The following is a 27,871-nucleotide window of genomic DNA, read 5'->3' on the forward strand; positions in this document are numbered from 1 at the left end:
TCTTAAACTTGCGTGCTACCATAAACGGACCACTTCTTGTATATTCTTAGTATAGTAAGAAAAGAAAAAAAGTCGTGATCGTTCCACCATCGTCCATCAGTCGAGTAAAAAGCTAGAGAGCAAAAGTGGAATAACTTTGGAATTGTTGATACTCTGCATCTTCCCATTTTACTTACAGTAGCAAGTTTATGCCAATAGTAATAGAAGCCACTTTTTTTTCAGTTCACACAACTTTTAAGGTAAAATGCAACACAGAGGCACGGTTTCCTGGGTTACTCAATGGGGAAGAGAGTAAGATGGTGACAGAAAAAATGAAAACCTATAACCAAAAATGGATAAAGAAGCTCGTAAGTGCGTGGAGTGGTTACGTTGGAAGAAGTTGAGAGGAACAAGTAAAGGAAAAAGCAGAGCAGAGCCAGAGGTCATCTCTCGGCTATAAAAACAGAGAAGGAGTCACAACACAAATCACTACAAAAGAACATCACAGAGCAAGATATTCAAATAGCAAACAAAAAAAAAAACTTTAGAGGAGAAAAAATGGGGGTTGTGGCATTCGACTGGGCAGAGGTAGGCAACAACCAACTGACGCTTGTGATGAACAGAGACAATTTGGCAAATAGGCAAGTTTAATTTTGTTGAATCGACGTACTTTATAAGTTATAACAATGTTGGTGACTTTTATTTTATGGTTTTGTCTGATGGATTTAATAGGGAAATAAGTAGGGCGTCTTGGGATGGTCTGATTCTGAGTGAGGCGTCTTGGGATGGTCTGATTCTGAGTGGTCGGTGCAAAGATAATGGCGGAACGTGGTTTGCTATTTCTCCAAAAGGCCGTGTGGCGTTTCTTATGAGTAAAACGATGTTGAAAGACAAGGTTGATAAAGTCGGGGGACCCGAGTTGTACCCCATTGATTTCATGAAGGTTTGTTTCATTTTTTTTTATGGCTTTGCAAACATATTTTTTGGTTTGATCACGGGATAGTGCTTTGTTTGATTTGCAGAGCAACATGAGTCCAGAGGAATTTGCTGATCATGTGGCACGGTGTGAAGATCAGGATAATGGGTGGTCTTATTATAGCCTTATAGTCGCTGACTTGACTTTGAATTCAATGGTTCATATCAGGAAACCCCATATACTTGCGCCTGATGTCTTGACTAAAACGGTTCCGTTTGGTGTGCACACACTTTCTCCTGACGGCGGTCTCGATTCCACAGATGCTACCAGGGTAAATTATTTCAAGTACAAGTGTTTCGTATAGTTGTTGGTAGATTTTTCAAACCCTTTTTTTTTTTTTTTGTTGCGCAGGATTTGTGCCTCAGAGACTATTTTAGTCAGATGATTGGTGTAACCAAACCAAAATATTGTCCATGTGGAGAAGCCACCATAGACAGCTTTAGTGATTGGGGAAACGATCAACTAACACGGTTTAAGAAGTTTGTTGAGAGGTTTATGTGTACTCCTGTGGAAGAAGGTCAACCAACGGTGTATTTCGAAAGGAAGCCTGATGAAGAAGTACGAAACTTTTATCTAAACGTTTTCATTGATCCATTCTCCTTACGTACCATCGTTATAATTTACTTAAATCTCTTTCTTTTGATTTTGATTCAGCTTGGAATACCACGCTTTGGAACAACAAGTGCGACAGCATTGGCGGTGCAACGCAATGGGGAAGTAACGTTCTTTGAGAGTTACAGGGAAACTGATGGTCGTTGGACCGGGAAAGACTTCAGTTTCAACATGGAGTAGAGACAGTTCCAAAGAAACATTGCGCAGCATTTCAAAATATAATTATTCTACAACTACTAAATAATCTTGTTGATGCTGTCTATAGATCTCTTTAATTAACATTGTTGTAAGATTCAAGGAAACCTATTTCCTTGATCGCACTATATCTATAGTAGTCTAAGAAGTAAGAAAAGAACATTATGCTTAAAATAAATAAATAAATTTGTTGGATTTCTACAACTTTCCTTTGGCACAACTTAAAAGTACAAAACCATAAATTACTCAATTTCTTCCAACCTTTATATAGCTTCGTAGATTGCATCATCACTAGTTCTTGAAAGGTTAATGAGAAAATAGATAAAACTTGGAGAAAAAAAACTTTATTTTTACTCTTTGGCAACTCTAAGTTTTTACAAGGGAGGCTATTGATATATATATAAGGGAACTTTCTAGATAGATTGGACTGATGCCCTAGACAGGTGTCTTAATAGCATTTGATGGCACTAGATCCAAAAACTTCAAATTTGTTGTTGAGAAAGTTGTGTGGCAAGATGCCTTTTGTCGAGAACACACCATTTGTGTGTGTTGCTTTGTTGCAGTCTTTTGGCGGCAATGGTGAAGTGTTGGGCTTTGCAGAGCCCATAGCAGATGTTGGACTTGGACCAGTTTTGCTTGTGAGCAAAACCTCTAGAACAATTGGAGGGTTTATGTTATTGCTAATACACCCCCTCAAAGTTGGTGTCGGAGGATCGGAGACTCCAAGTTTGTACCTCAAATCATAGAATGGTTCTTGAGGAAGATATTTGGTGAAGATGTCCGCAATCTGGTATTCTGCAGGAATGTGTTTAACCACCAAAGCATTTTGTGCAACCCTTTCACGAACATAGTGAAAATCCACATCAAAATGTTTAGACCTTGCATGTAAGGCTGGGTTAGCAGTGAGATAAACTGCAGAAAGATTATCACAGTATAACTCTGGAGTATCCTGCTGTTTAACACCAAGGGAATCAAGCAATGCAGTGATCCACTTGAGCGCAGATGCAGCAAAAGATATGGTTTTGTATTCAGCTTCAGTTGAAGACTTGGAGACTGTAGGATGGTGTTTTGCAAACCAGGAGATAATGTTTGTCCCAAGAAAAGTACAGAAACCTCCTGTAGAGCGTCTAGTTTCTTTACAACCTGCCCAGTCACTATCACTTTAGGAACGAAGAGCATAATCTGTTCTTGAACTGATATCAACTCCCATATGAACTGTACCTTTTAAGTATCGTAGAACACGTTTCAGGATATGGAAGTCAGCAACAATTGGAGTGTGCATCTTCTGGCACACAAGATTAACAGCAAATTGGAGGTCTGGTCGAGTAAGAGTTAGATACTGCAGTTTTCCCGCTAAACTTCGAAAATAAGTAGGATCAGAGAAAACTTTATCTTGTCCTTCAACACGATCAAGCTGAAGACGTAAAGGAGTTGGCATTGGAGCACAATCAAGCATACCAACAATCACTAGAAGATCTTTGGCATATTTTTCCTGATTTAAGAACAGACCACCCTCGTGAAAATGAGCTTGTATACCCAGAAAATAATGTAGAGGACCCAAGTCTTTCATCCGAAACTCCTTGTTTAAACATTCCAAAAATCCTTGAATCAGTTGATCATTGCTTCCAGTCAATATCATATCATCAACATATAGCAGGAGATACATCATATCATTCCCTTGTCTGTAAACAAACAATGAGGGATCTGGAATACTGCAAAAGAAACCAAACTTGAGTAGATAATTGCTGAACTTATCAAACCAAGCATGTGGAGCTTGTTTAAGCCCATAGATGACCTTTTTGAGTTTGCACACATAATAAGGTCTTAGAGGATCTTCAAAGCCAGGGGGTTGCTGCATATACACTGTTTCTTTAAGATCTCCATGCAAGATTGCATTTTTCACATCTAGTTGCTTAATTCCAGTTCTTAGCTACTGCAGTATGAAGAACATAACAAACAATAGCTGTTCTAATCACTGGACTGAAAGTTTCAATGAAATCAACTCCTTATTCTTAGTCATACCCCTTAGCAACTAATTTTGCTTTTAACTTATCAAGACTACCATCAGAGTTAAGCTTGGTTCTGAAAACCCATTTACAACCTAGAACATGCTCAGCTTCCTCTGGTGGAGCCAAGTCCTATTCATCAACTTCACGCATCGTAGACATTTCTTCTCCCATTGCGTTATTCCATCCTTCATCCTTTAAAGCAGACTTCACTGTTTTAGGTTCAGGATAGTTACTTTTAACTGTAAACAACGCATATCGAGGATTTGGTTTGACAATTCCTGACTTTGCTCGAGTGATCATTGGATGAGTTGATGTTGTTGCAGGAAGATCCTTAGTTACGTTTGTTGCCTCTTCTGCAGAAGAAGCAGGACTTGTTTCACTGATTTATGAAGGTGATGGGATCCTCTGAACAAAGACAGGAGCAAGAGCTGGTTGATTCGAAGGTAAAGGAGGAAAATATTCTTCCGAAAAGAGAGCATCAGATGTTATTTGAGAAACTGCACTTGACAGTGAGACAGATTCAGATGTGTCCATCTTGCTATCAGAAACAAGAGAGTTGTTGCCTATAGAAGCAGGATCAAAGCATACCGTACACTCAGAACTCTCTGTTTCATTAGCAGTAGACACTACTGAAGGACTCTCTGAAGGTGAAAGAAAACTAGACTGCCAAGCTGAAAGCAATGGAGTCTGAACTTTTGAAGCATAATCATGATATATTTTTGTATATGGGAAACACTTTTCATCAAACAAAACATGTCTGCTGATGTAGACTCTACCAGTTGGAGGATGCAAGAACCTATAACCTTTGTACTTCTCATTGTAACCCAAAAACACACAGTGCAAAGACTTTGGATTGAACTTGTTTACACCATAAGAACGAAGATAAGGATAACATGAGCATCCAAAGACTCTTAGAGAAGTATAAATTGGTGTTTTCTGATGCAAAACCTCATAAGGACTAGCCTTGTTGTTCAACACAGAGGAAGGCAGTAGATTACCTACGAAGCTTGCAGTGAAAATGCTTTGACCCAAAGTTCCTGAGGTGCATGACCCTGGAACAACATTGACAAACCAAGTTCTGTAATGTGTCTGTGTTTTTGTTCAGCACACCTGTTTTTTTGTGGTGTATGAGGACACAAGATAAACTGTTTTATTCCTTCATTTGAGAGATGAGTGGTAAATCTTGTACTTATAAATTCACCCCCTCCATCACACTGGAACATCTGAATCTTTTGATGAAGTTGATTCTCAATTAAGTGTTGAAATTGAAGGAATATACAGTAGAAATCTGATTTTTGCTTGAGATGATAGAACCATGTGAATCTTGAGTAATGATCAACAAAAATAACATAGTAACAAAATCCTTGAGGAGAAACAACTGGAGATGGACCCCATAAATCACAATGAATGCGTTCTAGGGGCTTAGAAGCAACATAATCTGAAGAAAGAAAAGGTTGTCTACTGATCTTTCCTAACTGACAAGCTTCACATATATGAGAAGATGCCTTACTCAGAATGATAGAGTTGTTTCTTGACAAGAACTGTAGAACCTCATTGTGTGGATGACCAAGCCTTTGATGCCATATCTCTTCACTGACTACTTGTTGTCTGTTGGAGTAGAGGGCATTGAACTTGGAGTCCTTTAGCACATAGAGACTATTGGCCTTGTTTCCTGTTGTGAGGAGCTGTTTTGTCTGCAGGTCCTTTATCCGAACAGAGTGTGAGTCGAATTTTACAGAGCATGGATAATCATGAGTCAACTTTGAAACAGATAAGAGTGACTTAGTGATATTAGGACAGACCAAAACATCTTTTAGAGGTAACTTACCTTGAAGAGTTGTGGACCCAACATGCGTTATTGGGAGAAACTCACCATTTCCAACAATCACTGAATCTGTTCCTGCATACGGTTGAGCACTTTGTAAAGCAGCTGTGGAGTTTGTTACATGTGATGTATCACCAATATCAGAAACCCATTCATGCCCTGCAGCATTTTTTCTGATCAGAGAGCCTCATTGCAGCTAAAGCTTGAGTAAAGTCACTGTTATAGTAGTCCTCCTCAAAGCGGTGATAGCAGTTGTAAGCGGAATGGCCAGGCTTTCCACAAATCTGACAAGATGGTCGAGTAGACTAAAACTGCTGAGAAAAGCCTATGCCTTGTGTTGAGTAACCTCGACCACCTCTGTTATGACCACCTCTACTTTGACCTCTACCCCTGTTTAAGCGACCTCCTCGAGAATAACCACCTCGGTTGTTGTAACCACCGTTTTTGTTGCCTGAGTAAGAGTGTGAACTTTCATTTTTATTAGTATAAAAGGCTTGATGAGGTGTGACCACTGTTGTAGCTTCATAGGCCTGAATCTTATCTTCAAAGTTTGTAAGCTTAAAAACAACATCATCAAAGCATGGACCTAGATAGGTTTCCATAGACTCATATTCACGACCTAGACCAGTCAAGACCCTAGAAATCTTCTCATATTCGGACAGAGGAGATCCAATAGAGTCAAGTTGATCACACAGAGATTTAATTTCAGCAAGATATACAGCCATAGACTTTCCCAACTTTTCTGTTGCATAAACTTTCTTCTGCAGATCTAGATTCCTAGTGGTTGAGACACAATTATACCGCTTAGCAAGAGAAAACCATACCTCTGAGGAAGAAAGGAGTCAATAGACACTTTTAAGAGCTGACTCAGAGAGAGATCCAACAAGCCAATCCATCACGAGCTGATCTGCGTGCATCCACTTCATGAACTCTGGATTACTCACCTCTGCAACTCGATCTCCAGTTCGAACCATCAGCGTCAGAGAAGGACGAGGTGTTGCACCAGTAACAAAACCAAGAAGCATTTGACTAGATAAAAACTGCTCAAACTGCATCTTCTAGAGCAAATAGTTGTTATCAGTAAGCTTCAGGGTAACACACTGTGAAATAGTCACTGTTGGTGGAGTAAAAGATGCTGCAGAAGGAACTGGGAACGATGGTATGGTAGGTTGAGGCGTCGGTGGTGAAATGGTGGGTTGAGGAATCGGTGAAGAGACTGACAGATTTAGAGGAGCAGAAATAGGTTGAGAAACCATGACTGCAGCAGCTGAAACCGGCTGAGAAAACATAGAGACTGAAGTTAAATTTTCCATAGCTCTGATACCATGAAAGCTTAATGAGAAAATAGATAAAACTTGGAGAAGAAGAACTTTATTTTTACTCTTGGCAACTCTTAAGTCTTTACAAGGGAGGCTATTGATATATAAATAAGGGAACTTTCTAGACAGTGTCGTGCCCAGACTAATCGGGGCTTAAGGCGAGACTGAAATTAGCGACTTTTCTAAAAAGAAATTTAAATAAAATAAATGTAAAAGAATTTTGAAATGATATAAATTATTGAAAACAAAACAGTATAATAGTCTAAAAAACAAAGCATAGTCTTTTTTCCTTATGTTTCAATAAATTTTTTCACCAAGTACTCATAATCTAGGTTTAAAAAAAAAAAAACAATATATCAAGTCATCACAATCATAATTCGTAAACAAAATTACTATAAAAATAAATTAGTATATTACTGAAGATTTAGAAGCACTGAAGCAGGTTTTAACCGTTTTAAGGAAAAGAAGTAAATAAACAAAAAAGTTTTAAACTAGATTGTCATTTTTAAGAGGAATATACTTTTTCTGTTAAGGAATCAAAGCAATAAAATCGTACCAATGTTATTCATGAAATAAAAGGTCTTCCTACACTATTGTGATATATTATATTTGTTAGATTTGGGGGCCTTAAAAATTCTTTATATTTTTGGGGGCTTGAGGCAAATGCCTTTTTTTTAACCCATAGGCGCGGCTCTGTTTCTAGATGGATTGGACTGATGCCTTAGACAGGTGTGCTAATAGCATTTGATGGTACTAGATCCAAAAACTCCAAATTTGTTGTTGAGAAAGTTGTGTGGCAAGATGCCTTTTGTCGAGAACACACCATTTGTGTGTTGCTTTGTTGCAGTCTTTTGGCGGTAATGGTGAAGTGTTGTTGGGCCTCACAGAGCCCATAGCAGATGTTGGACTTGGACCAGTTTTGCTTGTGAGTAAAACCTCTCGAACAATTGGAGAGTTTATGTTCTTGCTAATAGTTCTAATGAACGTGTTTATTGTTGTTTGCATTGTCGAAGGTAATTTACAAAAAAAAAAACAGAACAGAACAGAACCGAATCTTCGATGAAACCTGATCCGGTTCAATACCTTTTCCTTTGTGACATTTGTGATCTTGTAAAATGTTAACGAATAAAAAACTCTTTCTCAATGAATATATATAAAATAAAAAAGAACCACACAACCATCAAAATTGGCCATATGTGCCACCTCATCATCTCTCCACTGTGTTTTCTTTAACGTCTTCGTTTCACTCTCTCTCAAATTAGTAAAAAAAAAAGTGCTAGAAATTGTTGCACATTACATATGACTTCTCCTTACATAATCAGCACTAGAGTCGAACTACCACCACCAAAGCAAGCTAAGACCAAAGCATAGTTTGGATCATATGACTTCTTAAACTTGCGTGCTACCATAAACCAATTCTTGTATATTCTTAGTATAGTAAGAAAAGAAAAAAAGTCGTGATCGTTCCACCATACACATGACTCGTCCATCAGTCGAGTAAAAAGCTAGAGAGCAAAAGTGGAATAATTTTGGAAATATTGATACTCTGCATCTTCCCATTTTACTTACAGTAGCAAGTTTATGCTAATAGTAATAGAAGCCACTTTTTCAGTTCACACAACTATAAAGGTAAAATGCACCACAGGGACACGGTTTCCTGGGTTACTCAATGGGGAAGAGAGTAAGATGGTGGCAGAAAAAATTAAAACCTATAACCAAAAATGGATAAAGAAGCTCGTAAGCGCGTGGAGTGGTTACGTTGGAAAAAGATCAGAAGAACAAGTAAAGGAAAAAGCAGAGCAGAGCCAGAGGTCATCTCTCGGCTATAAAAACAGAGAAGGAGTCACAACACAAGAACATCACAGAGCAAGAGATTCAAATAGCAAATAGCAAACAGAAAAAACTTTATACATTCTTTAGAGAAAAAAGAAATGGGTCTCGTAGCATTCGAGTGGGCAGAGGTAGGTGACAACCAACTGACGCTTGTGATGAACAGAGACAATTGGGCAAACAGGCAAGTTTTAATTTTGTTGAATCGACGTACGTTACAAGTTATAACAATGTTGGTGACTTTTATATTATGGTTTTGTCTGATGGATTTAATAGGGAAATAAGTAGGGCGTCTCGGGATGTTCGGAGTGAGAGTCTGAGTGGTCGGTGCAAAGATAATGGCGGAACGTGGTTTGCTATTTCTTCAAAAGGCCGTGTCGCGTTTCTCATGAGTAAAACGTTGTTGGAAGACAAGGTTGATAAAGACGGTGGATCCGAGTTGTACCCCATTGATTTTATGAAGGTTTGTTTCAATTTTGTCTTCTTTTTTTTTTGGTTCTTCAAACATATTTTTGGTTTCATCATGGTATTGTGCTTTGTTTGATTTGCAGAATAACATGAGTCCAGAAGAGTTTGCCGATCATGTGGCACGGTGTGAAAAGGATAGACATGACAAACTGGATGATCAGGACAAAGGGTGGTCCTATAGCCTTATAGTCGCTGACATGACTTTGAATTCAATGGTCCATATCAGGAAACCCCATATACTTACGCCTGATGTCTTGACTAAAACGGTTCCGTTTGGTGTGCACACACTTTCTCCTGACGGCGGTCTCGATTCCACAGAAGCTAGGGTAAATTATTATCAAGTACAAGTGTTTCGTATAGTTGTTGGTAGCTTTTTCAAACCCTCTTTTTTTTTTGGTTTTTGTTGCGCAGGATTTGTGCCTGAGAGGCTGTTTTAATCAGCTGATTGGTGTTACCAAACTACAAGATTTCTCCACATGTGGAGCCTTTATATGTGGAGAAGCCACCACAGACAGCTTTAGTGATTCGGTAAACCGTCAACTAACACGGTTTGATAATTTTGTTAATAGATTTATGTGTACTCCTGTGGAAGAAGGTCAACAAACGGTGTATTTGGAAAGTATGTCTCGGCATACTGATGGCCAAGTACGAATCTTTTATCTAAACGTTTTCATTGATCCATTCTCCTTACGTACCATCATTATAATTTACTTAATCTCTTTCTTTTGATTTTGATTCAGCTTGGAATGCAACGCTTTGGAACAACAAGTGCGACAGCATTAGTGGTGGAACGCACTGGGGAAGTAACGTTCTATGAGAATTACAGGGAAACTGATGGTGGTTGGAGCGGGAAAGGCTTCACTTTCAAAATTTAGATCTCCCTACTCTAATTAACATTGTTGTACGATTCAGGGAAACCTATTTCCTTGATCGCACTATATCTATAGTAGTCTAAGAAGTAAAAGAAAAGAACATTATGCTTAAAATAAAATGAATAAATTTGTTGGATTTCTAAAACTTTCCTTTGGCACTACTTAAAAGTTCACTTTATATTTTCTATCTACACAATTCGTGAGCTGTTTATCTATAGTTTCTCTCACTTTATGTATCTCTCAATTCCATTGCATCATCACTTAGTAACTAATGAAAGTGTTTATTGTTGTTTACAAAAAAAAACAGAACAGAACAGAACATAACATCGCATTCAAAGAACACAAGACTATAGAAGGTTTCCTCAATCAGTCTTCTTCTTCGTCCTTGGTTGCATTAACGCGAATTCGCTAGAGCCCAATTAGCTTCACTTCCTCTTCTTGGAATGCTACTGATCTTTGAACAAGCATCAACTTTAAAGTTAGCTCCACATATAACTCCTTCACTATCAATCCTCGGCATTGCCTTCATTTTATTCTTGGGATGCTCAAAACTCATCAAACCAGTCTCACTATGAAACATGCAACCTGAAACAACATTACACAAAACTCATTAACTCTAGTCTCCACATTATTACTATGATCAATCATTGTACTCAAAACTGAACATGTTTACTTACCAGTTGGAAAAGGCGCAAACGATTTGGCACAACTTTGCTTAATGATCTTAAGATCATCAGACATAACAACAGATCCATCTGCAGCTATACCCCAATACAAACTCTCTACTCCATCAGATCCCTAAAGCCAATTCAAAAACATTGTCAAATAAAACTCTCATAAAAATGTAAAGATTTTGGTTTAAAGTATCAGTTCTTTTTATTACCAGAGATGCAAAAACAGAGGAGGTTTGAGTATCATAGACGACAAAAGCAAAGCTTCCTTCAAGACCTCTAAGAACTTGATCAGCTGGATAAGGACCACGATCACGAAGTGTTCGATAAGCCTCGATCACAAACATAGCTTCGTTTGAAGTTTTCCCAGATAAACCGTATTGTTTGTTCAAATCGCAGAGATTGTTTAATGTTCCAAGAAACACACAGTAGATTCCATCGATTCCACAAAACACCCTGAAACAATCGTCACAGTAAGAAACAAGATTAAAGATTTGTTTTGTACTGTAAGAAACAAGATTAACGATATGATTTTTACAAACAAGATTAAATAGATTTGATTTTTACTGTAAAAAAACAAGATTAAATATATATGATTTTTACGGTAGGAAACAAGATTAAAGATTTGATTTTTACGGTAAGAAACAAGATTAGGGGGTTGTTGTAGTGAAGTTTATTGATTCTACAAGAAATGTGTAAATAATAACCTTTGATGATGAGAGTTTTGGGAACGGACGAAAGCGAGAACGGCGGAGTCACCGAAGTTCATTGAGAACGCTGTATCGGGGTGGTGAGAGAGGAAGTCAGAGAGAGTTTCTCCGGGAAGTTTAGGGTTTTCGCCGGTGACATTAGACGCCGGACTGTTTAGTTCTTCCGGTGGATGAGCAAACGTTTTGTGAAAAATAGCCAACATTTTAGTTTTCTAAATCTTTTTTGTGTGTGTTTTCTTGATGAAGAAGAAGTGTGTCGTTTTATAGTTTGTTTTTGTGGAATTTTGATTTACACGAAAACGTAGAAAAGTGAGAAAATTGACGTGGAGATGACTAAAGGTTTTGTTGTTTGGATAAGATCTTGTCTCGCAGATCTCGATGTGCTCTCTCTTATCCAACTTATTTTAGTACTTATTGATAATTATTATTATGCCTTCAGCCTTCTGTTAATGGCCAACAAGAATCAATTAGTTTTCAGAAAACGAATCATTTTGTTTCTTTTTTTTATAACTTTTCTATCTATTTGAAGGCCATATACTATATAATATCTTCATAATGATATGATCGAAGACTTTTAATTTTAAGTTTGTAAATGTTATGATTCTTTTATTAGCATTTAGCAATTGAGAACATTTTCAGTACGTTCAAGGCATGATGAGTGGATAGAGTGATGAAGAAAATAAATGTTTTGACACCATTTTCTAAACAGTGTATTTGAGCTTTTAGATAATGCAGAAAAGAGTGGAAGACATTAAAATTAAAGAGAAGAGATTGTTGTTAAACCTGAAATACTAGATGGTTCTTAAGGCCGAGCACAATCTTCAAAGTGGATTTGTTATTCTGGTCACTGATGTGTCTGTATTTTATAGGTTTTAACCATAGTTTTTAGATTTGTTTTGAGTATTTTATTGAGTCAAAGTGTGTTTTTACAGTCTTTTTAGTTTTTTATGAATTTGTACAGGTTTTAGGTTGCTTTTGAAGAAAACTAGGTGTTTTGGGGATGAAAACTAGGTGTTTTGGGGATGAAAACAAGCATCTGGAGCCATTTTGGTGAAGACTGATCGAACTAGCAAGCAGATGGAGCGAACACAGAAAAAGCATCCTGGATCGACTGATCCACATTCGGATCGACCGATCCCAAGCCCGACACAACTTTTCCTTTTTCGTTTTAAACCGACTTTTAAGGTTTTATTTTAGTAATTTAAGCAAGAGACACGACCTCTAGAAAGACAACTTTTATTTTACATAGCTTTTGAGTATTTGTAAACTTTGGGAGAAGATCTCTAATCCTTCTTGACACCTTGGAGAATATTTCTAAACCCTCTTTATTTCTTTTGCAATTCAATTGTGTCTTCTTCATCTTTGATTTGTTGTTTATGTTTCTCCATGTCTAGCAGTTTCTCTATTGGGTTTTGGGTTTCAAAGGGGTTTATGATTCTCTAACGTTGGTGTTTTAGATTAGGGATTAAATTATTTTGTTCTTCATCTATTGTTGTTCTTAAAGCCTAAACTAGATTAGCTACCTAGTTTGTGATCATAGGTTAAATTCATCGGGGCACCGAAAGTGTTGTTGAGTTGCTAGAAAAGAACATAGGTGAGCAAGCTGGACCTTAGCCAACGGAAGTTGAAGTTGAGGCACCTTGTGAACAGATCAAACCTAAACTTTTATTGCTAGCTTGGTTTGCTAGATCCAAACGACCGTTTAGGGTTTAGTGAGTACATTGCATAGATAGTTAACGCTGCGGAAGTAGGTTAGCTTTACAACCGTGATATGAGTCCTAGAGCGGTGTTTATATTCCCTTTAGATTCCTTGTGCCCAATATTTTCTTTTTGATTTAAAACAGTTTATTTACTTTCCGTCTTTAATTATTACTTGTTTCACAAACTTCCTTTTTTCTATCTTAGCTATATTCGATCTTCATAGTTTCATAGTGCAATTATTTGGTCCATGTGGATTCGATCCTGAAGTGTTACGACGATACCACTAGATCGTGGTTGAGTGCACGTTAGGTTTTAATTGACCTTTTGATCAATTTGGCGCCATTGCCGAGGACCAAACATTGCCTTTGGAATTTTAGAATTGAATTTAGTCTAAGATATATTTTATTTATTTACTAATTAGTTCTTGAGCTCTTTCTCTTGTGTTTCAGGTTTATGCAAACAAGAAGCCACAAGCCTACTAATTTGCAAAATCTGCAAAACGAGGAGTTAGCACAGCTTGAACGAGAGAACCGAAAAGCAAAAGCCCAGTCCAACGCTATGGCCGACGGAAACAACACAAAGACTCGTCAACCCAACCCCCAAGGGATTGTTGTTCAACCTCAGCAAAGACAGGTCCCACAAGAGCGAAACAAACCTGATCTGAATCCACCAGCAAGACGTGCTACTTTGAGGGATGAAGAAGCTCACAACAGGCTGTTTCTGAATCAATATGCGTTTCAACCTCCTGCTCCTCCGAGACAAGACTATGAGATTAAGCATACTCTCATCAATTTTGTCCAGAATCGTGTTTTTAATGGATTAGCATCAGAGAGCCCTCTAGACCATATTGAAGCTTTTGAGAGATTGGCTAGTACTACAAGGTCTAATGGAGTTCCGTATGATTATTGATAGACAGGTTTTCACCCAGGGTATCAATCCCCTATGCAGTTGTAGTACAAAGGGTTATCAATCCAAACGGTTGTGTATTGCTAGCAGGAAGGATATGATCAGAATAATGCAAGTCAAGCCAAGCAAGGTTTTGGTTCTAACGATTCCTAAAATAAACAAAGTAAAATAATATAAACAAGTAAACCACACGACCTAAGCACTCGATGCAAGCAATCGAGTACAGGATCGAGTGGGGTGATCGAGTATGCAAGTGAGATATGAACAGCTCGAGGTATTACTCGATACAGGTTATCGTGTACCTGATCGGGTAAGTAGTCGAGTAAGTGAAAGAAATGCAAATAAATAAAATACGAAAGTTCCTAAGGATGGGGATAATCGAATCCTAAGTGTTCTAGACCAGTACGGATGCCTTACATGCCTCAAGCAATTATTTCCTAGACAATGAACCTCTAAGACCTTGTCACCACACTTTCGCACTAGCAACAATCAACCTTGAACACATTACCACACTGTCGCACTAGCAATATGAACAAGCAGGCATTAAGAACGATTCATTATTGTCAGTAGACTTAAACTCATCTAATTTTGTTACTCAGAGTTAAGTAAACCTCTAGCATTGGCTAAATCAAGCATTTTATCTACTCCTTTCCGCATGCAGCATTTGTAAACTCCCTAGATCTAATCTCAACCTTTCGGTCTGTTGACAGCGTTAAGAGCACCAATCTAGAAGGAAATCTATCAATCATTTACAATCAACTAAAGCATCCTAACCGATCAAGAACACAAAATCATCTATCCCATCCCTAGAAACTTTACTACACTACTCGGACATAGAAGCGAATAATAAAGCAATCAAAATGAATGAAAATGATATTGTATTAAAAGATTGAGTAGAGTAGAGAAAGTAAAGGATAGAAATCTAAGAAAACTACAAAATAAAAATGCAAAACAAGAAGAAAAATGTTGAGTCGCTCAGTTCTCTCACAGAAGCTCTCGCTCTCTGGTTTGAGGGTCTGCGGCGTGCTCCTTTGCAAGCTAGGGGAAGAGGGGGTTTATATATGGAAACCCATTTGACCTAGCTTCCCAGACCTGCCCGATGATCTACTCGATGGGGTAGACGAGGGTGAAGTCGGGTTACTCCTCGGGTGGATATTTGGGTTGCTCTTCATGCTCTTGGATCCTCCTCGATCGTGTTGGGGTTCGGACTTGTTCTTGCAGCTCGATGGCTCCCTTGGGTACATGCTTGAGTTGTCCTTGTTTTTTCCCATTTTTGGCTCTTTAGCACATGTTTTCGTCCAAAATATGCAAATGCAGAAATGTAACACCCTAAATGCTCTAAAAGTGAATTCTTACAGTAAATGACCTAAAAATGCTAAGTTAGAGGTATGAACAATGGAAAATATGGACAAAAAAGGATGCTAAAAACATGTAAATTAGTGAGTTATCAATTATCTCATGTTGACTTTGTTCCAATTATCCTTAGGAGATAAGGCTTTGAGATGGCTAAATCTCTTGGACCGAGGATCACTTACCACTTGGGAGCAATGTAGAGCTGCATTTTTAAACCACTTCTACACTAAGTCAAGATCAGCTATGTTAAGGAGCAAGATTACTACCTTCTCACAATGTGTTACAGAGTCTTTTTGTGAAGCGTGGGAGAGATTCAAGGAGTATATGAGGGACTGTCCTCATCATGGCTTTTCACAAGAGAATCTTATGAACATCTTCTATGGAGGAATTGACCAGAAGTACCAGATGGCACTCGATACCGCCAATAGAGGAGATTTTTCTACTAACATTGCTGCTGAAGCAAACCTCTTGATCCAAAACCTTGCAGCGAGTAACATCAATCATAGTCATGAGTATGATCGTTCTTTGCATGTTGTTAGCTCTGTGGATACAAATGTTATTAAGAATTTCACTGCTAAGGTAAACTTTCTTTTGAAGAGAGATCAACAAGCTGTCAACATGTGCGACGGGCAGACATGTGTTTATCAGCAAGTTGGAGTAAATTCAGGTTTTGAGCGAACAGAGGAGTTGAACTATGTAGGAGGACAAGGGAACTATCAGAATCATGGGTTTAACCAGAATTATAGAAATCATCCTAATCTCTCTTACAGAAGCACCAATGTCGAGAATCCTCAAGATCAAGTGTATCCTCCACATAGTCAACAAGATAACTTCCCGCAAGGATTTCAAATGTCCAAGGATACCATGCTCCATCTGCAGCTCCACAAGATAACAAACTCGAATTGATGATGCAAGCACTGCTGGACGGCCATAAGAAAAGTTCTGATGAGATTAATGTCAAGATTGATAGCATGTACAATGATTTGAATGGGAAATTTGAGAGGTTGAGTTCACTTGTTGATTCCATTGATAAGAGAGTCTCTGCTATTTCTTCTAGCTCTAACAACAAAGAATCATGCAATGCTATAACAATCCATGATGGGATTGAAGATAAGCTGAGTTGTGCTGTGATCGACTCATGTTTGGCTTCCGCCGAGCCAGGATCGATCAGTCTTGAGCGTAGATCGACCAGTCATATTTATTCTGATGATTCAAGTTTGATCCCCAGAGAAGTTGGATCGACCGATCCGCCCTATAGATCGGCCGATCCCTTCGTTATTGTAGAGTCTGTCTCAAGAAAATTTCAGATTGACTGCTCCTTCTGTTGAACAACCGCTCCATGCTGCAAGAATGGGGATGTACGATTCATCTGCTCCTAATATGAATACCAAGGGATCACCTCTTGTGGAACCAAAGCCCTATAGGCCACAAATTCCTTTTCCAAGGAGACACGTGAAGAAACCTCTGGTTGAAAAGAAGTATGATCCGTACAAAGAAGTTATGAGTGAGTTCACCGCTGACATTCCCTTTAGAGAGGCAGTAAAGCAAATCTCTTTGTTTAAGAAGGTTTACAATGATGTTGTAGTTGAAGAAAAGGATTTGGTGGAGTTTAAGGCGTTTTTGTCTCTAGAGAAGAAGAACATTCCTGCTCCATCTTTGAAAAGATTACCAAAGTTAGAAGATCCAGGAAAATTTGTTGTTCCATGCTCCATCTTAGGAGTGAACTTTGAGGATTCCCTTTGCGACATTGGATCTAGTGTGAACGTAATGTCTAAAGCTGTTGCAGAGAGGTTGGGGATTGATGATATGAAGGCTTCCAAGGTCTCTCTAAAGTTTGCAAATGTTGTCTCCACAAATCCACAAGACTTCATTAGTAATTTAGATGTTCAAGTTGAGAGTTGCTTGGTGGCTACAGATTTTCATGTTGTGGAAATGAGCGAGGGTTCTGTTATGCCTTTGATTCTTGGAAGACCTTTCCTAGCAACAGTGGGAACAGTTGTTGACTTGCCTAATAAGAGGATCACTTTCTCTAACATTGATGATAAAGTCTTCTACAACGCAATCACTACAAATGAAGCTACAAAACATTGTCTAACTGTAGAAAATGAGAAGAAGGTGGATGCCATGATAATGGGAGAGAATGGTGATAAGAATGAGGTTAACGAAGTCCTGGATGGAGACACTCTTTCTTCTGAGAAGAGTTCTAAGAAGGTTAAGAAGAGAGACAAGCCAAAGATAGAGAGAGTAATACGCGATCTTCACATAACCTTGGTACCCCAGAGATATGTTAGAGACACCATTGAGTATACGGTGAAGTGTAAAGGAAATTCTCGACCTTTCTCTAAGGTTACAGCCATCCTCACTCTGGAGTTTAAAGAGAAGGGCCAAGAAGCAATGGATGATATGATGAAAAAGATTCTCGAGCTTAAGCTGACGAATGGGAGAGCTTGTTTTGACACAAGTTCTCATCCTCCCATCACTTGACACCTGAAACCACGGTCAAGCTACAGACCTTAAACAAGCGCTTATGGGAGGCAACACATGGGGTTTGTGCTGGCTTACCCTATATTTTTTTTATTTGTCTTAGGATTTTGGTTTTGTTTTTAGGATTTATTACAGTGAAATCACGTCTGGTGTTAAGTATTTTCAGGAACAGGTTCCAAACGCATAAGATGCAAAATTTTCTTTTTGTTCTAGGAGCTTCGGATCGATCGATCCTCCTTACAGATTGGTCGATCCCGTTGGTTTGCTGCTGGTATCTCCAAGTTCAATAATGTTTCTTTTACTTTTCATGTTTTCTTATTTTCTTTGTCGGAGATGCTTTTCCCTTGGTTTTGCTTTCACACCGGGACGGTATGAAGTAAGTCCGGGGGAGGGATGTCTCCAAGTTACTAATGTCGTTTTCTTTGGTTGGTTTATTTGGATTTTTCTTTTCTTTCAGTCTTTTTATTTTCTAAAGAAAAAAAATAACAAAAAAAATTGGGAAACTATGATCATTTCTAGGAGTCTTTGATTTGAACTAACACTCTTATGATTGCTTTTGTACTTTTTATTTGAGAAGGAAGCTTGGAAAGAACATGAGAAGAATCAACACGCCCCAAAAGACCCTCACTAACGAGAACTAGAAGTTGATCATGCGTTGTCTCTAGCTTTGAAAGGACTTAACCAGATTTAATTTCTTGCCTTGGGACTTGGTATACATTGGACAAGACTCCTCCCTTAAGCAATACAAGACATGCATCTCCTCACAAAGTATGCTTCCCCTCTCTCTTCCCTTCAATACTAAATAAATAAATAATAAAAAAAAAAGAGAAAAGAAAAGAAGAAGAGGATATAGGTCATAAAGAAGTGAACCGAGGGTTGTGCGTAAACCCGTGCATCCTTCGGAATTCATGGAAACCTGTCCAAAAGAAAAGAGCAAAGGATCGATAAAAAAATACAATGATACCCTACAAAATTAGGGAGAAATCGATCCTTTGGAAGTGAGAAAAGAGAGAGGAAAGGAAGCATATGTAGGAAGTCTTGGGCATTAAAAGGTTGAAGGAGTCAATAAATTCAGTGATCGATATTCCCTCGACGAGACCACACATTTTTCACTAATCTGATTTAGAGAGGCAACAATGGGGATGTTGAAGGTTCTTTAAGGATGTGGGTTCAGAGTAAGAAGTGTTAATCCTAATTATGGGCAGAGTACAAAAAGTAGTTCTTAATTTGATTTGATGAAGAGTGCAAAGAAGAGGTTCCCAAGAATATGTGAGTTTCCACTTTCAAACATTTTCTCTATTCCTGAGTTTTTGTCTGTTCTTGCTTGAGGACAAGCAAAGATTCAAGTCCGAGGGAATTGATGTGTCTGTATTTTATAGGTTTAACCATAGTTATTAGGTTTGTTTTGAGTCTTTTATTGAGTCAAAGTGTGCTTTTAGAGTCTTTTTAGTATTTTATGAGTTTGTACAGGTTCTAGGTTGCTTTTGAAGGAAACTGAGTGTTTTGGGGATGAAAACAAGCATCTGGAGCCATTTTGGTGAAGACTGATCGAACTAGCAAGCAGATGGAGCGAACACAGAAAAAACATCCTGGATCGGTTGATCCACATTCGATCCTGAGCCTGACACAACTTTTCATTTTTCATTTTAAACCGACTTTTAGGGTTTTATTTTATTATTTAAGCAAGAAGCACGACCTCTAGAAAAACAACTTTTATTCTACGCAGCTTTTGAGTATTTGTAAACTTTGGGAGAAGATCTCTAATCCTTCTTGACACCTTGGAGAAGATTTCTAAACCCTTTTTATTTCTTTTGCAATTCAATTATGTCTTCTTCATCTTTGATTTGTTGTTTCTGTTTCTCCATGTCTGAGTAGTTTCGCTATTGGGTTTTGGGATTCAAAGGGGTTTATGATTCTCTAACGATAGTGTTTTAGATTAAGGATTGAATTATTTTGTTCTTCATCTATTGTTGTTCTTAAAGCCTAAACTAGATTAGCTACCTAGTTTATAATCATAAGTTAAATTTATCGGGGCACCGAAAGTGTTGTTGAGTTGCTAGAAACGAACATAGGTGAGCAAGGTGGACCTTAGCCAACGGAAGTTTAAGTTGAGGCACCTTGTGAACAGATCAAACCTAAACTTTTATTGCTTGCTTGGTTTGCTAAATCCAAACAACGGTTTAGGGTTTAGTGAATACATTGCATAAATAGTTAACGCTGCGGAAGTAGGTTAGCTTTACAACCGTGAATTGAGTTCTAGAACGGTGTTTAACGCATCCCCATCTAACTAGTAACCACCTTAGTCTGATATTATATTCCCTTTAGATTCCATGTGCCCAATATTTCCTTTTTGATTTAAAACAGTTTATTTACTTTCCGTTTTTAATTATTACTTGTTTCACAAACTTCCTTTTCTGTCTTAGCTATATTCGATCTTTATAGTTTCATAGTGCAATTATTTAGTCCATGTGGATTCGATTCTGAAGTGTTACGACCCCACTAGATGGTGGTTGAGTGCACATTAGGTTTTCATTGACCTTTTGATCATATAAATATTATATGAATAAAAAGGATCATATAAAACTATTTTTTATTTTTTATTAAAAAAATAAGAATTTTAACAATTGTTAATATATTAAAGGGTCTATTTTTTTTAATCTGCTGAGGGACTAGAAAATGTTTGAGCCAGCACTGCAGCCAAGATATAGTATAGTCCAGCTGAAATGTGTACAACTGACCCGATGTTCTTAAGTAATTCAACCATGCTAGGTACTTTTCTGTTCATGGTATCAGTATCACTGTGACCAAGCTTCCCATGTGCGTTCCTCCAACAATATGCACATCCCCTTCCCTTGTCAGAAATACAGTGGAGACGTTTCTTGCAGCGACTACAAGGTAATGTTCATGTAACAAATAATACCATTAGTTTGTGTAGTGATTGGAAAGTGGCAGTTCTTTTTCAAAACTGGCTTTTTCCGTAACTTAGTTTCCAAAGTGGCATTTCTCATGAAAATTCCATTTTTAAACTTATATAACAACAAATAACAGCAACAACAATGAAACAAAATATTTAAGAGTTGAGATGGAGAAAGAGGGTGAGAAAATGTGAGAACGTGAGAATGAGAAAATGAGAAAGATGAAAGATGAAAGATTGAAATATAGTTTGATAATTTTTTTTTTTTGGTTACACACCGTAATCTTTCTAATTACAAAATATAAATTGTTATCATTCATTCAAGAATCAAGTCTCAAAAGCGAGAGGAACACCAATCTTAGGAGCAGTGGTCTGAACACATTTGTTCCACATCTTCTTGCTCCTTGGAAGAATCTCATTAGCAACATCTTTTAGCTCATAAGTGGCAAAGACAAAATTCATGAGTCCTTCGTGACAATCTCTTCCAATCTTCAAAAAGTTCTCACAGCATCCTCCGACACTGGCTTGTCGTTGATCAATCCTTTTGCCATCTCGACGCCGCATTTCGAGCGCATTTTATTGGAACAATCTTGGAGAAAATTGATGCGTTGTGTCGTCATATGGTTTAGGAGTTCGTGGTCGTACTCGTAAGCTGCAGTTGGTTCGTATGCTAATGAAGACATTGGAATGATCTCTTCTTCTTCTTGAACTAGAGTTTGAGAAACCATTGATGTGATGGCTATGAGAAGAAACGTGATCAGCATTGTTTTCTCCATTTTCTTGTTCTTGTAATGAATAAAAAAAGATTTGGTGATCTAGGCTTTTTATATTTTATTTTATACTGGTTTGTAACGACTAGCTTTTTATGTTACTAGTAGGTCATTAAAGGATAGGTTGATTGTTATTTTTAAAAGGGTTTATCGGGGTTTTAGTACATTTACGAAACTTAATCGTGGGTTTGATACAATTACCATTTACAATGACAAAAAGTGGGTGTTAAGAGATAAAATTAATAAGAGATAGAAATTTATGTGGGTCAGAGTCATTTGGTGATTTTTACTTAAAAGCCCCATCAATTCATTTGGGAAGAAAGAAGAGAGAGGGAAGAAAGAGGAGAGAGAGAAACAAAAAATGGGTGGGATCGTTAATTTTTTTGGATGGTTTTTTTTCCTAGGTTTCATTCTCTTTCTCTTTTTATATATATTAACATTTTTAATTCTTTTTCTTTTCATCACAATCCTCTTTTCCTAATTATTCAAATATTTATTAATATTTTTTTTGTTTCCAAAATTTTTCTACATACAAAAAATTATGTATTTTTCTTTATAATTTGATATGCATTTTGTTTTAATGATTTTAAATATAATTTAATTCAAAATATTTATATTTATGTACAGTTCAAACCATCCAGCATGTCGTCCATCAATATTTGTGTATGGTTTAAGCCATCCAGCATATTTGATAGATTCAACACATCCAACAATATTTGTGTACGGTTCAAACCATCCAACATGTTAGATAGATTTAAAACGTCCAACAATATTTGTGTACGGTTTAAACCTTCTAACATATTGGATAGATTCAAACTATCCAACAATATTTGTATCCGTACATCAAACTATCCAACAATATTTGTATTTGTACACTTTATTAAGTATACATATGTTTGTTACACATTATTAATTGTACAAATGTAATTTGTTTAATTCTTAGGGTTTCAGATGTCTTTACTGCAATAGTTGGTAAAAATTATATTTGCACACTTAATAATGTGTACCGACATATGTACAGTTAATTATGTGTACAGACATCTGTACACTTAATAAAGTGCATAGACATCTGTACACTTAAAAATGTGTACGGATACAAAATATGTATATAATATATTTAAAAATTATTAAACAAAATTCATATCAAATTGTAAAGAAAAAAATATAAATTTTTTAGTATGTAAGAAGTTTTCTTAAAAAAAATTATTAACAATTATTTAAGAAATCAAAAAATAAAGAGAAAATGGGAGGTATAATGGCATGAAATGTAATTAAAAAGATTGTTAAATGGAAAAAAAGACTGAAAAAATAGTCCAACAGTAATCAATGTAGTTTTTTCTAATAATAAATAGTGAATGTATCATCTTTGAAAAATGTATCATTTTATCAAATAACTCTTTTTAAAATGTTAGTACTTGATTAATAATGGAGCAAAACGCATAGTTTTAGATCGCTTGTTAGCATATGAGCCTCTATGGGCTAAAACAGGTGTAAACCAAAACCATAGCAAAAACACTCACACGCCACGCTGCTTCTTCTTTCCATCGTCAAGGATACGCTGCATCAAATAATCCACTCAATCGATCTATTTAATCTGTAAAGGACGACCGAGATCAAATTGGAAGCATAAACACAATGACATCACGGGAAAAATGATCTAGAACTAATAATTTAAATCTTCTTGAAAAGATCATCTCTCCTGAAAAAAATGATGCAAGCGGCTCCAGTTTCATCGTCACCACAACACATGATTAGGGTAGTCTTGTCATAGATGAAATAACTAATGCCAAAAAACTTATTAAATAAGTTTGGCAAGTTACTTGTTGGAAAAGTCATCAAGTTATTCCACACAACTTCGGCCTCTCCGTTGTTGTTATTATCAATCTTCTTCTTGGTAACAAAAATTTCAACCTTACTTGTCTCATAACATTGCTTCAACAAGGAAAACCCATCTCCCTTAAAAACCACGAGGACAAGTTGATCGTAAGATTGGGTCTTCCTACGTGGAAGGAGACAAAAGGGTTTTAATTAATATCACCTTCGAGAAATCAAAGCTTCGGATGAAATACTCATGAATGTTGTTGATTTTAAAAGATTTTTGTCAATTAACAAATCCAATACCAAATTCCATTTGGGGCAAAAAATTTGCATGACATTTTTTTATTATCTAATAATATGTATTTGTTATGTTCATACAATTATACATATTACATTCATTAAAAAAATCAAGTTTCAAAAGCGAGAGGAGCACCAATCTTAGCAGCAGTGGTCTGGACACATTTGTTCCACATCTTCTTGCTCTTAGGAAGAATCTTATTAGCAACATCTTTTAGCTCATAAGTGGCAGAGACAAAGTTCATCAGTCCTTCGTGACAATCTCTTCCAATATTTAAAATTTTCTCACAGCATTCCTCCGACACTGGCTTGTCGTGGATCAATCCTTTCGTCATCTCGTCACCGCATTTCGAGCTCATTTTATCCGAACAATGTTTGAGAAAATTGATGCGTTGTGTCGTCATGTGGTGTAGGAGTTTGTGGTCGTACTCGTAAGCTGCAGTTGGTTCGTATGCTAAAGACACTGGAATGATCTCTTCTTCTTCTTGAGCTAGAGTTTGATATACAATTGATGTGGCTACCAGAAGAAACGTGATCAGAATTGTTTTCTCCATTTTCTTTTTCTTGTTCTTGTTCTTGTTCTTGTAATGAATAAAAAGATTTGGTGAAGTAGGTTTTTTATATTTTACTGGTTTGTAACGACTAGCTCTTTATGTTACTTTGTAACCTAAGGATGTGTTTTTTGATTTTTCTCTAAATGTTACATACGTATGTTACTTGATTTAATAATGGAGCGAAACGAAACCTATAGATAGTTTTAGAAGAGGCTTAGTAGAATGGGCCTATGGGCCAAAATTTGTTAAAAATGTGTAAGCCCATAATGAGAGGAGAGTCGCACCGTAAACCTAAACCCTAGCAAAGATACTCAAAAACGCCACACTCTGTTTCTTCTTCCTTCTTCCGTCGTCCCCTGTCTAAGGAAAAAAAGTTGCAGAGATGGTGAAGAAGGAGAAGAGAGCGAATGTGTCCGGGAAACCAAAGCATTCGCTCGATGCGAATCGTGCAGATGGCAAAAAGAAAACCACCGAAGGGCGTACCGCCGCCACAGTTCGCCGGCTTAATATGTACAACACTAGGCCTAAGAGAACCCCCGGCGGTAAAATCGTTAGCAACGAGTTCCAGTCGAAGGATTTGCCGGACTCACGTATCGCACCTGATCGAAGATGGTTTGGTTCGTATTAATAATAATTCACATAAATTCGTGAGAATTAGAAAATTTACTCAATTTGATTCACTGATGTGTTTGTTTTTTTTTAAATAGGGAACACTCGTGTTGTGGGTCAGAGTGAGCTTGCGTATTTTAGAGAAGAGCTTGAGACTAAGAGGTCTAGTACTTATAATGTGATTTTAAAAGAGAGGAAGTTGCCTATGTCTCTTTTAATTGATAACAAGAAGGTAAAAAGGTTTGAGCTTTGTTGAATTGATTATTGAAAGTCTGAAAAAGTTTCGATTTTTGATTGGTTCTGGTGCTTTCTTTGTTAAGCAATCGAGAGTTCATTTGCTGGACATGGAGCCTTTTAAAGATACTTTTGGAAGTAAGACAAAAAGGAAGCGACCAAAGCTTGTGGCTTCTGATTATGAAGCCTTGGTGAAGAAGGCAGCTGAGTCTCAGGGTAAGTTGTGCTTCTTTTGAGCTTCTTTTGAGCTTCTTGTAACCGAAATGATGGAGATATGTATGTATATTCATTTTGAAACTTTTTTTTTTTGTAATTTTGAAGATGCATTTGAGGAGAAGAATGGGGCTGGTCCTTCTGGTGAAAGAGGAGAAGAAGAAGACGGGTTTAGAGATCTTGTTAGGCATACTATGTTTGAGAAGGGACAGAGTAAGCGTATTTGGGGTGAGCTTTACAAAGTCATAGACTCTTCTGATGTGATTGTCCAGGTATGTGTTCATTCAGTGATCAAAAGGAGATATCTTTTAGTGGTATTATTTCTTTGGCTTACAGGTACTTTGTGTGACAGGTTATTGATGCTAGGGATCCACAAGGAACTAGATGTCATCATTTAGAGAAAACGTTGAAAGAGCATCACAAGCATAAACACATGATTCTGTTGTTGAACAAGGTTGGTTCTTATCATCTTTTGGAAACTCAGATGCTTAAGTTGACTGTTCCTATTGTGAAGGTTGTTTACAATTTCTATTGATGTGTTTTTGCGTGTCTGCTTTTTGAAGTGTGATCTTGTGCCGGCTTGGGCTACTAAAGGATGGTTGTGGATGTTATCAAAAGAATATCCAACTCTAGCATTCCATGCAAGTGTTAACAAGTCATTCGGAAAGGTACTTCATTGACTGTACACCTCCTTGTGATCTCTGATCTAATGATTTCTTTTTCACATTTGTGAAGTTTTAACATCAGTCTATGTCGTTCTCTTGATAAATGTTTGATGTTTGATGGTTGGTTTCAGGGGTCACTTCTATCAGTTTTGAGGCAGTTTGCTCGTCTAAAAAGCGACAAGCAAGCTATATCTGTGGGATTTGTTGGGTATCCCAATGTTGGGAAATCATCAGTTATCAACACACTGCGTACTAAAAATGTAAAAACTTTTTTGCTAATTTCTACTATTGCAAACCTGCATTATCGAATCCCTAATTGCCGATAAACTTATGCTCACATATCTATCTACTTCCTCTGTCTCTTCTCTAGGTTTGCAAGGTTGCTCCAATTCCAGGGGAGACAAAGGTCTGGCAATACATCACACTCACTAAGAGGATTTTCTTGATTGATTGTCCTGGTGTTGTTTATCAGAGCCGTGATACCGAGACAGATATCGTCCTCAAGGGAGTGGTATGTATCTTGTATTATTAGTTTTTCCTTTCACGTATGTCACGTCTATACTTTAAATGCCTGGAAACTTTTTAGTTCACTGTTGCTCAAAATATCGGGGTTCACTTTACCTTGCATGAAAAGTTGTCTTATTTAGACCCATGATTCTTTTGGTCCGCACTCTGTTTTGTTCTCTGCAATTAGTGAATTATCTTACAGATTCGTAATTTTGGATATATAGGTAAGAGTTACAAACTTGGAAGATGCATCTGAGCACATTGGTGAAGTACTGAGGCGTGTCAAGAAGGAGCACTTGCAGAGGGCGTATAAAATACAGGACTGGTAAGGGTAATTTTATCTCTTTAATATTTTCTTTGTCATCCCTACAACAGAGTGATAATTTCATGGCTCGACATTTACAGGGAGGATGATCAAGATTTTCTTCTTCAGTTATGCAAATCCTCTGGCAAACTGTTAAAGGTATGTTCAGTAAGCAAGAGAGATAGCTGAAAGGTTTATCTGTTTTCGTGGCAATGAACTGGTGTAAGAATAACCAAACTTGGTAACCTTGTTCAGGGTGGAGAGCCTGATTTGATGACCGGAGCGAAGATGATACTCCATGACTGGCAAAGAGGTCGTATACCCTTCTTTGTCCCACCTCCTAAGCCAGATGGTGTGGCTCCAAAATCAGTAGCAACAGTGCCAGGCATAGATGAAGAAGCCATAGGTGATAATAGTCAAGCAGCTGCTGCATTGAAAGCCATTGCTGGAATCATGTCTACCCAACAACAGAAAGATGTTCCAGTCCAAAGAGATTTCTATGACGAGAAAGACCTCAAGGATGATAATAAGGCAAAGGACTCGACTGAAACAGACGGGGAAGACGGAGCTGATGAACACGAAGATGAGGACGCTGCATCGGAAGATGGATCTGAAAGTGAGTCTGATGCGGATGAGGATGCTGCGGTGTCAGAAAATGAGTCTGATGTGGATGAGGATGCTGCGGTGTCAGAAAATGATGAGGAAAACGAGTCAGATTCTGCTGAGTAATGTTACACCTCGCAAAATTTTGTTTTCCGTTACTTGTAAACTTCGTCTTAAATGAACTCAAAGTGAGACTCTTTTATCTTAAGCTATTTATCATTTACCAAACGGGATTTATTAGAAATGATGTCTTATGATGACACCCTTCATTGTAGCTTAAAGAAACAAGATAAGTGTTAAAAGACTTTGCATCTATGGAGAGGTTTATTTCATGTTAATGTTCTCTTTTTCTATTCTATAGAAAGTGTTAACTAGTGCTTTTGCCGCCTCCACCGTAACTACCGACACAACCAAAAGGTCCGAAAGACTGAAACTATAACCGAGTTTTGTGTGCCTATTCCAAATGTTCTGCC

The 27,871-nt window shown here is 37.4% G+C and overlaps 4 protein-coding genes, 1 non-coding gene and 2 pseudogenes across 5 annotated transcripts; 3 read left to right on the forward strand and 4 right to left on the reverse strand.

Annotated features, from left to right (window-relative positions):
- Positions 1-366: 366 nt before the first annotated feature.
- On the forward strand, positions 367-1,966 carry LOC104778226 (uncharacterized). Its single transcript, XM_010502619.3, has 5 exons — positions 367-620; positions 712-922; positions 1,002-1,226; positions 1,307-1,513; positions 1,610-1,966. Exons 1-5 carry the CDS (start codon positions 538-540, stop codon positions 1,745-1,747), a joined length of 864 nt encoding a protein of 287 aa, XP_010500921.2. The 5' UTR covers positions 367-537; the 3' UTR covers positions 1,748-1,966.
- Positions 1,967-8,736: 6,770 nt separating this feature from the next.
- LOC104778225 (uncharacterized) lies at positions 8,737-10,230 on the forward strand. The gene is made up of 5 exons (XM_010502618.2): positions 8,737-8,929; positions 9,022-9,208; positions 9,297-9,539; positions 9,625-9,858; positions 9,954-10,230. The coding sequence occupies exons 1-5, from the start codon at positions 8,847-8,849 to the stop codon at positions 10,086-10,088; spliced, it is 882 nt and encodes a 293-aa protein (XP_010500920.2). The 5' UTR covers positions 8,737-8,846; the 3' UTR covers positions 10,089-10,230.
- Positions 10,231-10,346: 116 nt separating this feature from the next.
- LOC104778224 (stem-specific protein TSJT1-like) lies at positions 10,347-11,862 on the reverse strand. The gene is made up of 4 exons (XM_010502617.3): positions 11,464-11,862; positions 10,969-11,212; positions 10,763-10,883; positions 10,347-10,670 (listed from the first exon to the last, which is right to left on the reverse strand). The coding sequence occupies exons 1-4, from the start codon at positions 11,667-11,669 to the stop codon at positions 10,480-10,482; spliced, it is 762 nt and encodes a 253-aa protein (XP_010500919.2). The 5' UTR covers positions 11,670-11,862; the 3' UTR covers positions 10,347-10,479.
- Positions 11,863-15,669: 3,807 nt separating this feature from the next.
- On the reverse strand, positions 15,670-15,776 carry LOC147947847 (small nucleolar RNA R71). Its single transcript, XR_015595668.1, has one exon. It is a non-coding gene; the product is annotated as a small nucleolar RNA R71 (small nucleolar RNA).
- Positions 15,777-21,059: 5,283 nt separating this feature from the next.
- Positions 21,060-21,600, reverse strand: LOC104778227 (protein DOWN-REGULATED IN DIF1 11 pseudogene; annotated as a pseudogene).
- Positions 21,601-23,724: 2,124 nt separating this feature from the next.
- Positions 23,725-24,263, reverse strand: LOC104778228 (protein DOWN-REGULATED IN DIF1 11 pseudogene; annotated as a pseudogene).
- Positions 24,264-24,487: 224 nt separating this feature from the next.
- LOC104778229 (nuclear/nucleolar GTPase 2) lies at positions 24,488-27,736 on the forward strand. Its single transcript, XM_010502623.2, has 11 exons — positions 24,488-24,880; positions 24,971-25,104; positions 25,193-25,322; positions 25,428-25,591; positions 25,672-25,773; positions 25,883-25,987; positions 26,116-26,244; positions 26,355-26,495; positions 26,716-26,816; positions 26,897-26,954; positions 27,051-27,736. The coding sequence occupies exons 1-11, from the start codon at positions 24,646-24,648 to the stop codon at positions 27,522-27,524; spliced, it is 1,773 nt and encodes a 590-aa protein (XP_010500925.2). The 5' UTR covers positions 24,488-24,645; the 3' UTR covers positions 27,525-27,736.
- The last annotated feature ends 135 nt before the right edge of the window (positions 27,737-27,871 follow it).

The sequence above is a fragment of the Camelina sativa genome, chromosome 3 (assembly GCF_030686135.1).
Source record: "Camelina sativa cultivar CO46 ecotype springtype chromosome 3, ASM3068613v1".
NCBI lineage: Eukaryota > Viridiplantae > Streptophyta > Magnoliopsida > Brassicales > Brassicaceae > Camelina > Camelina sativa.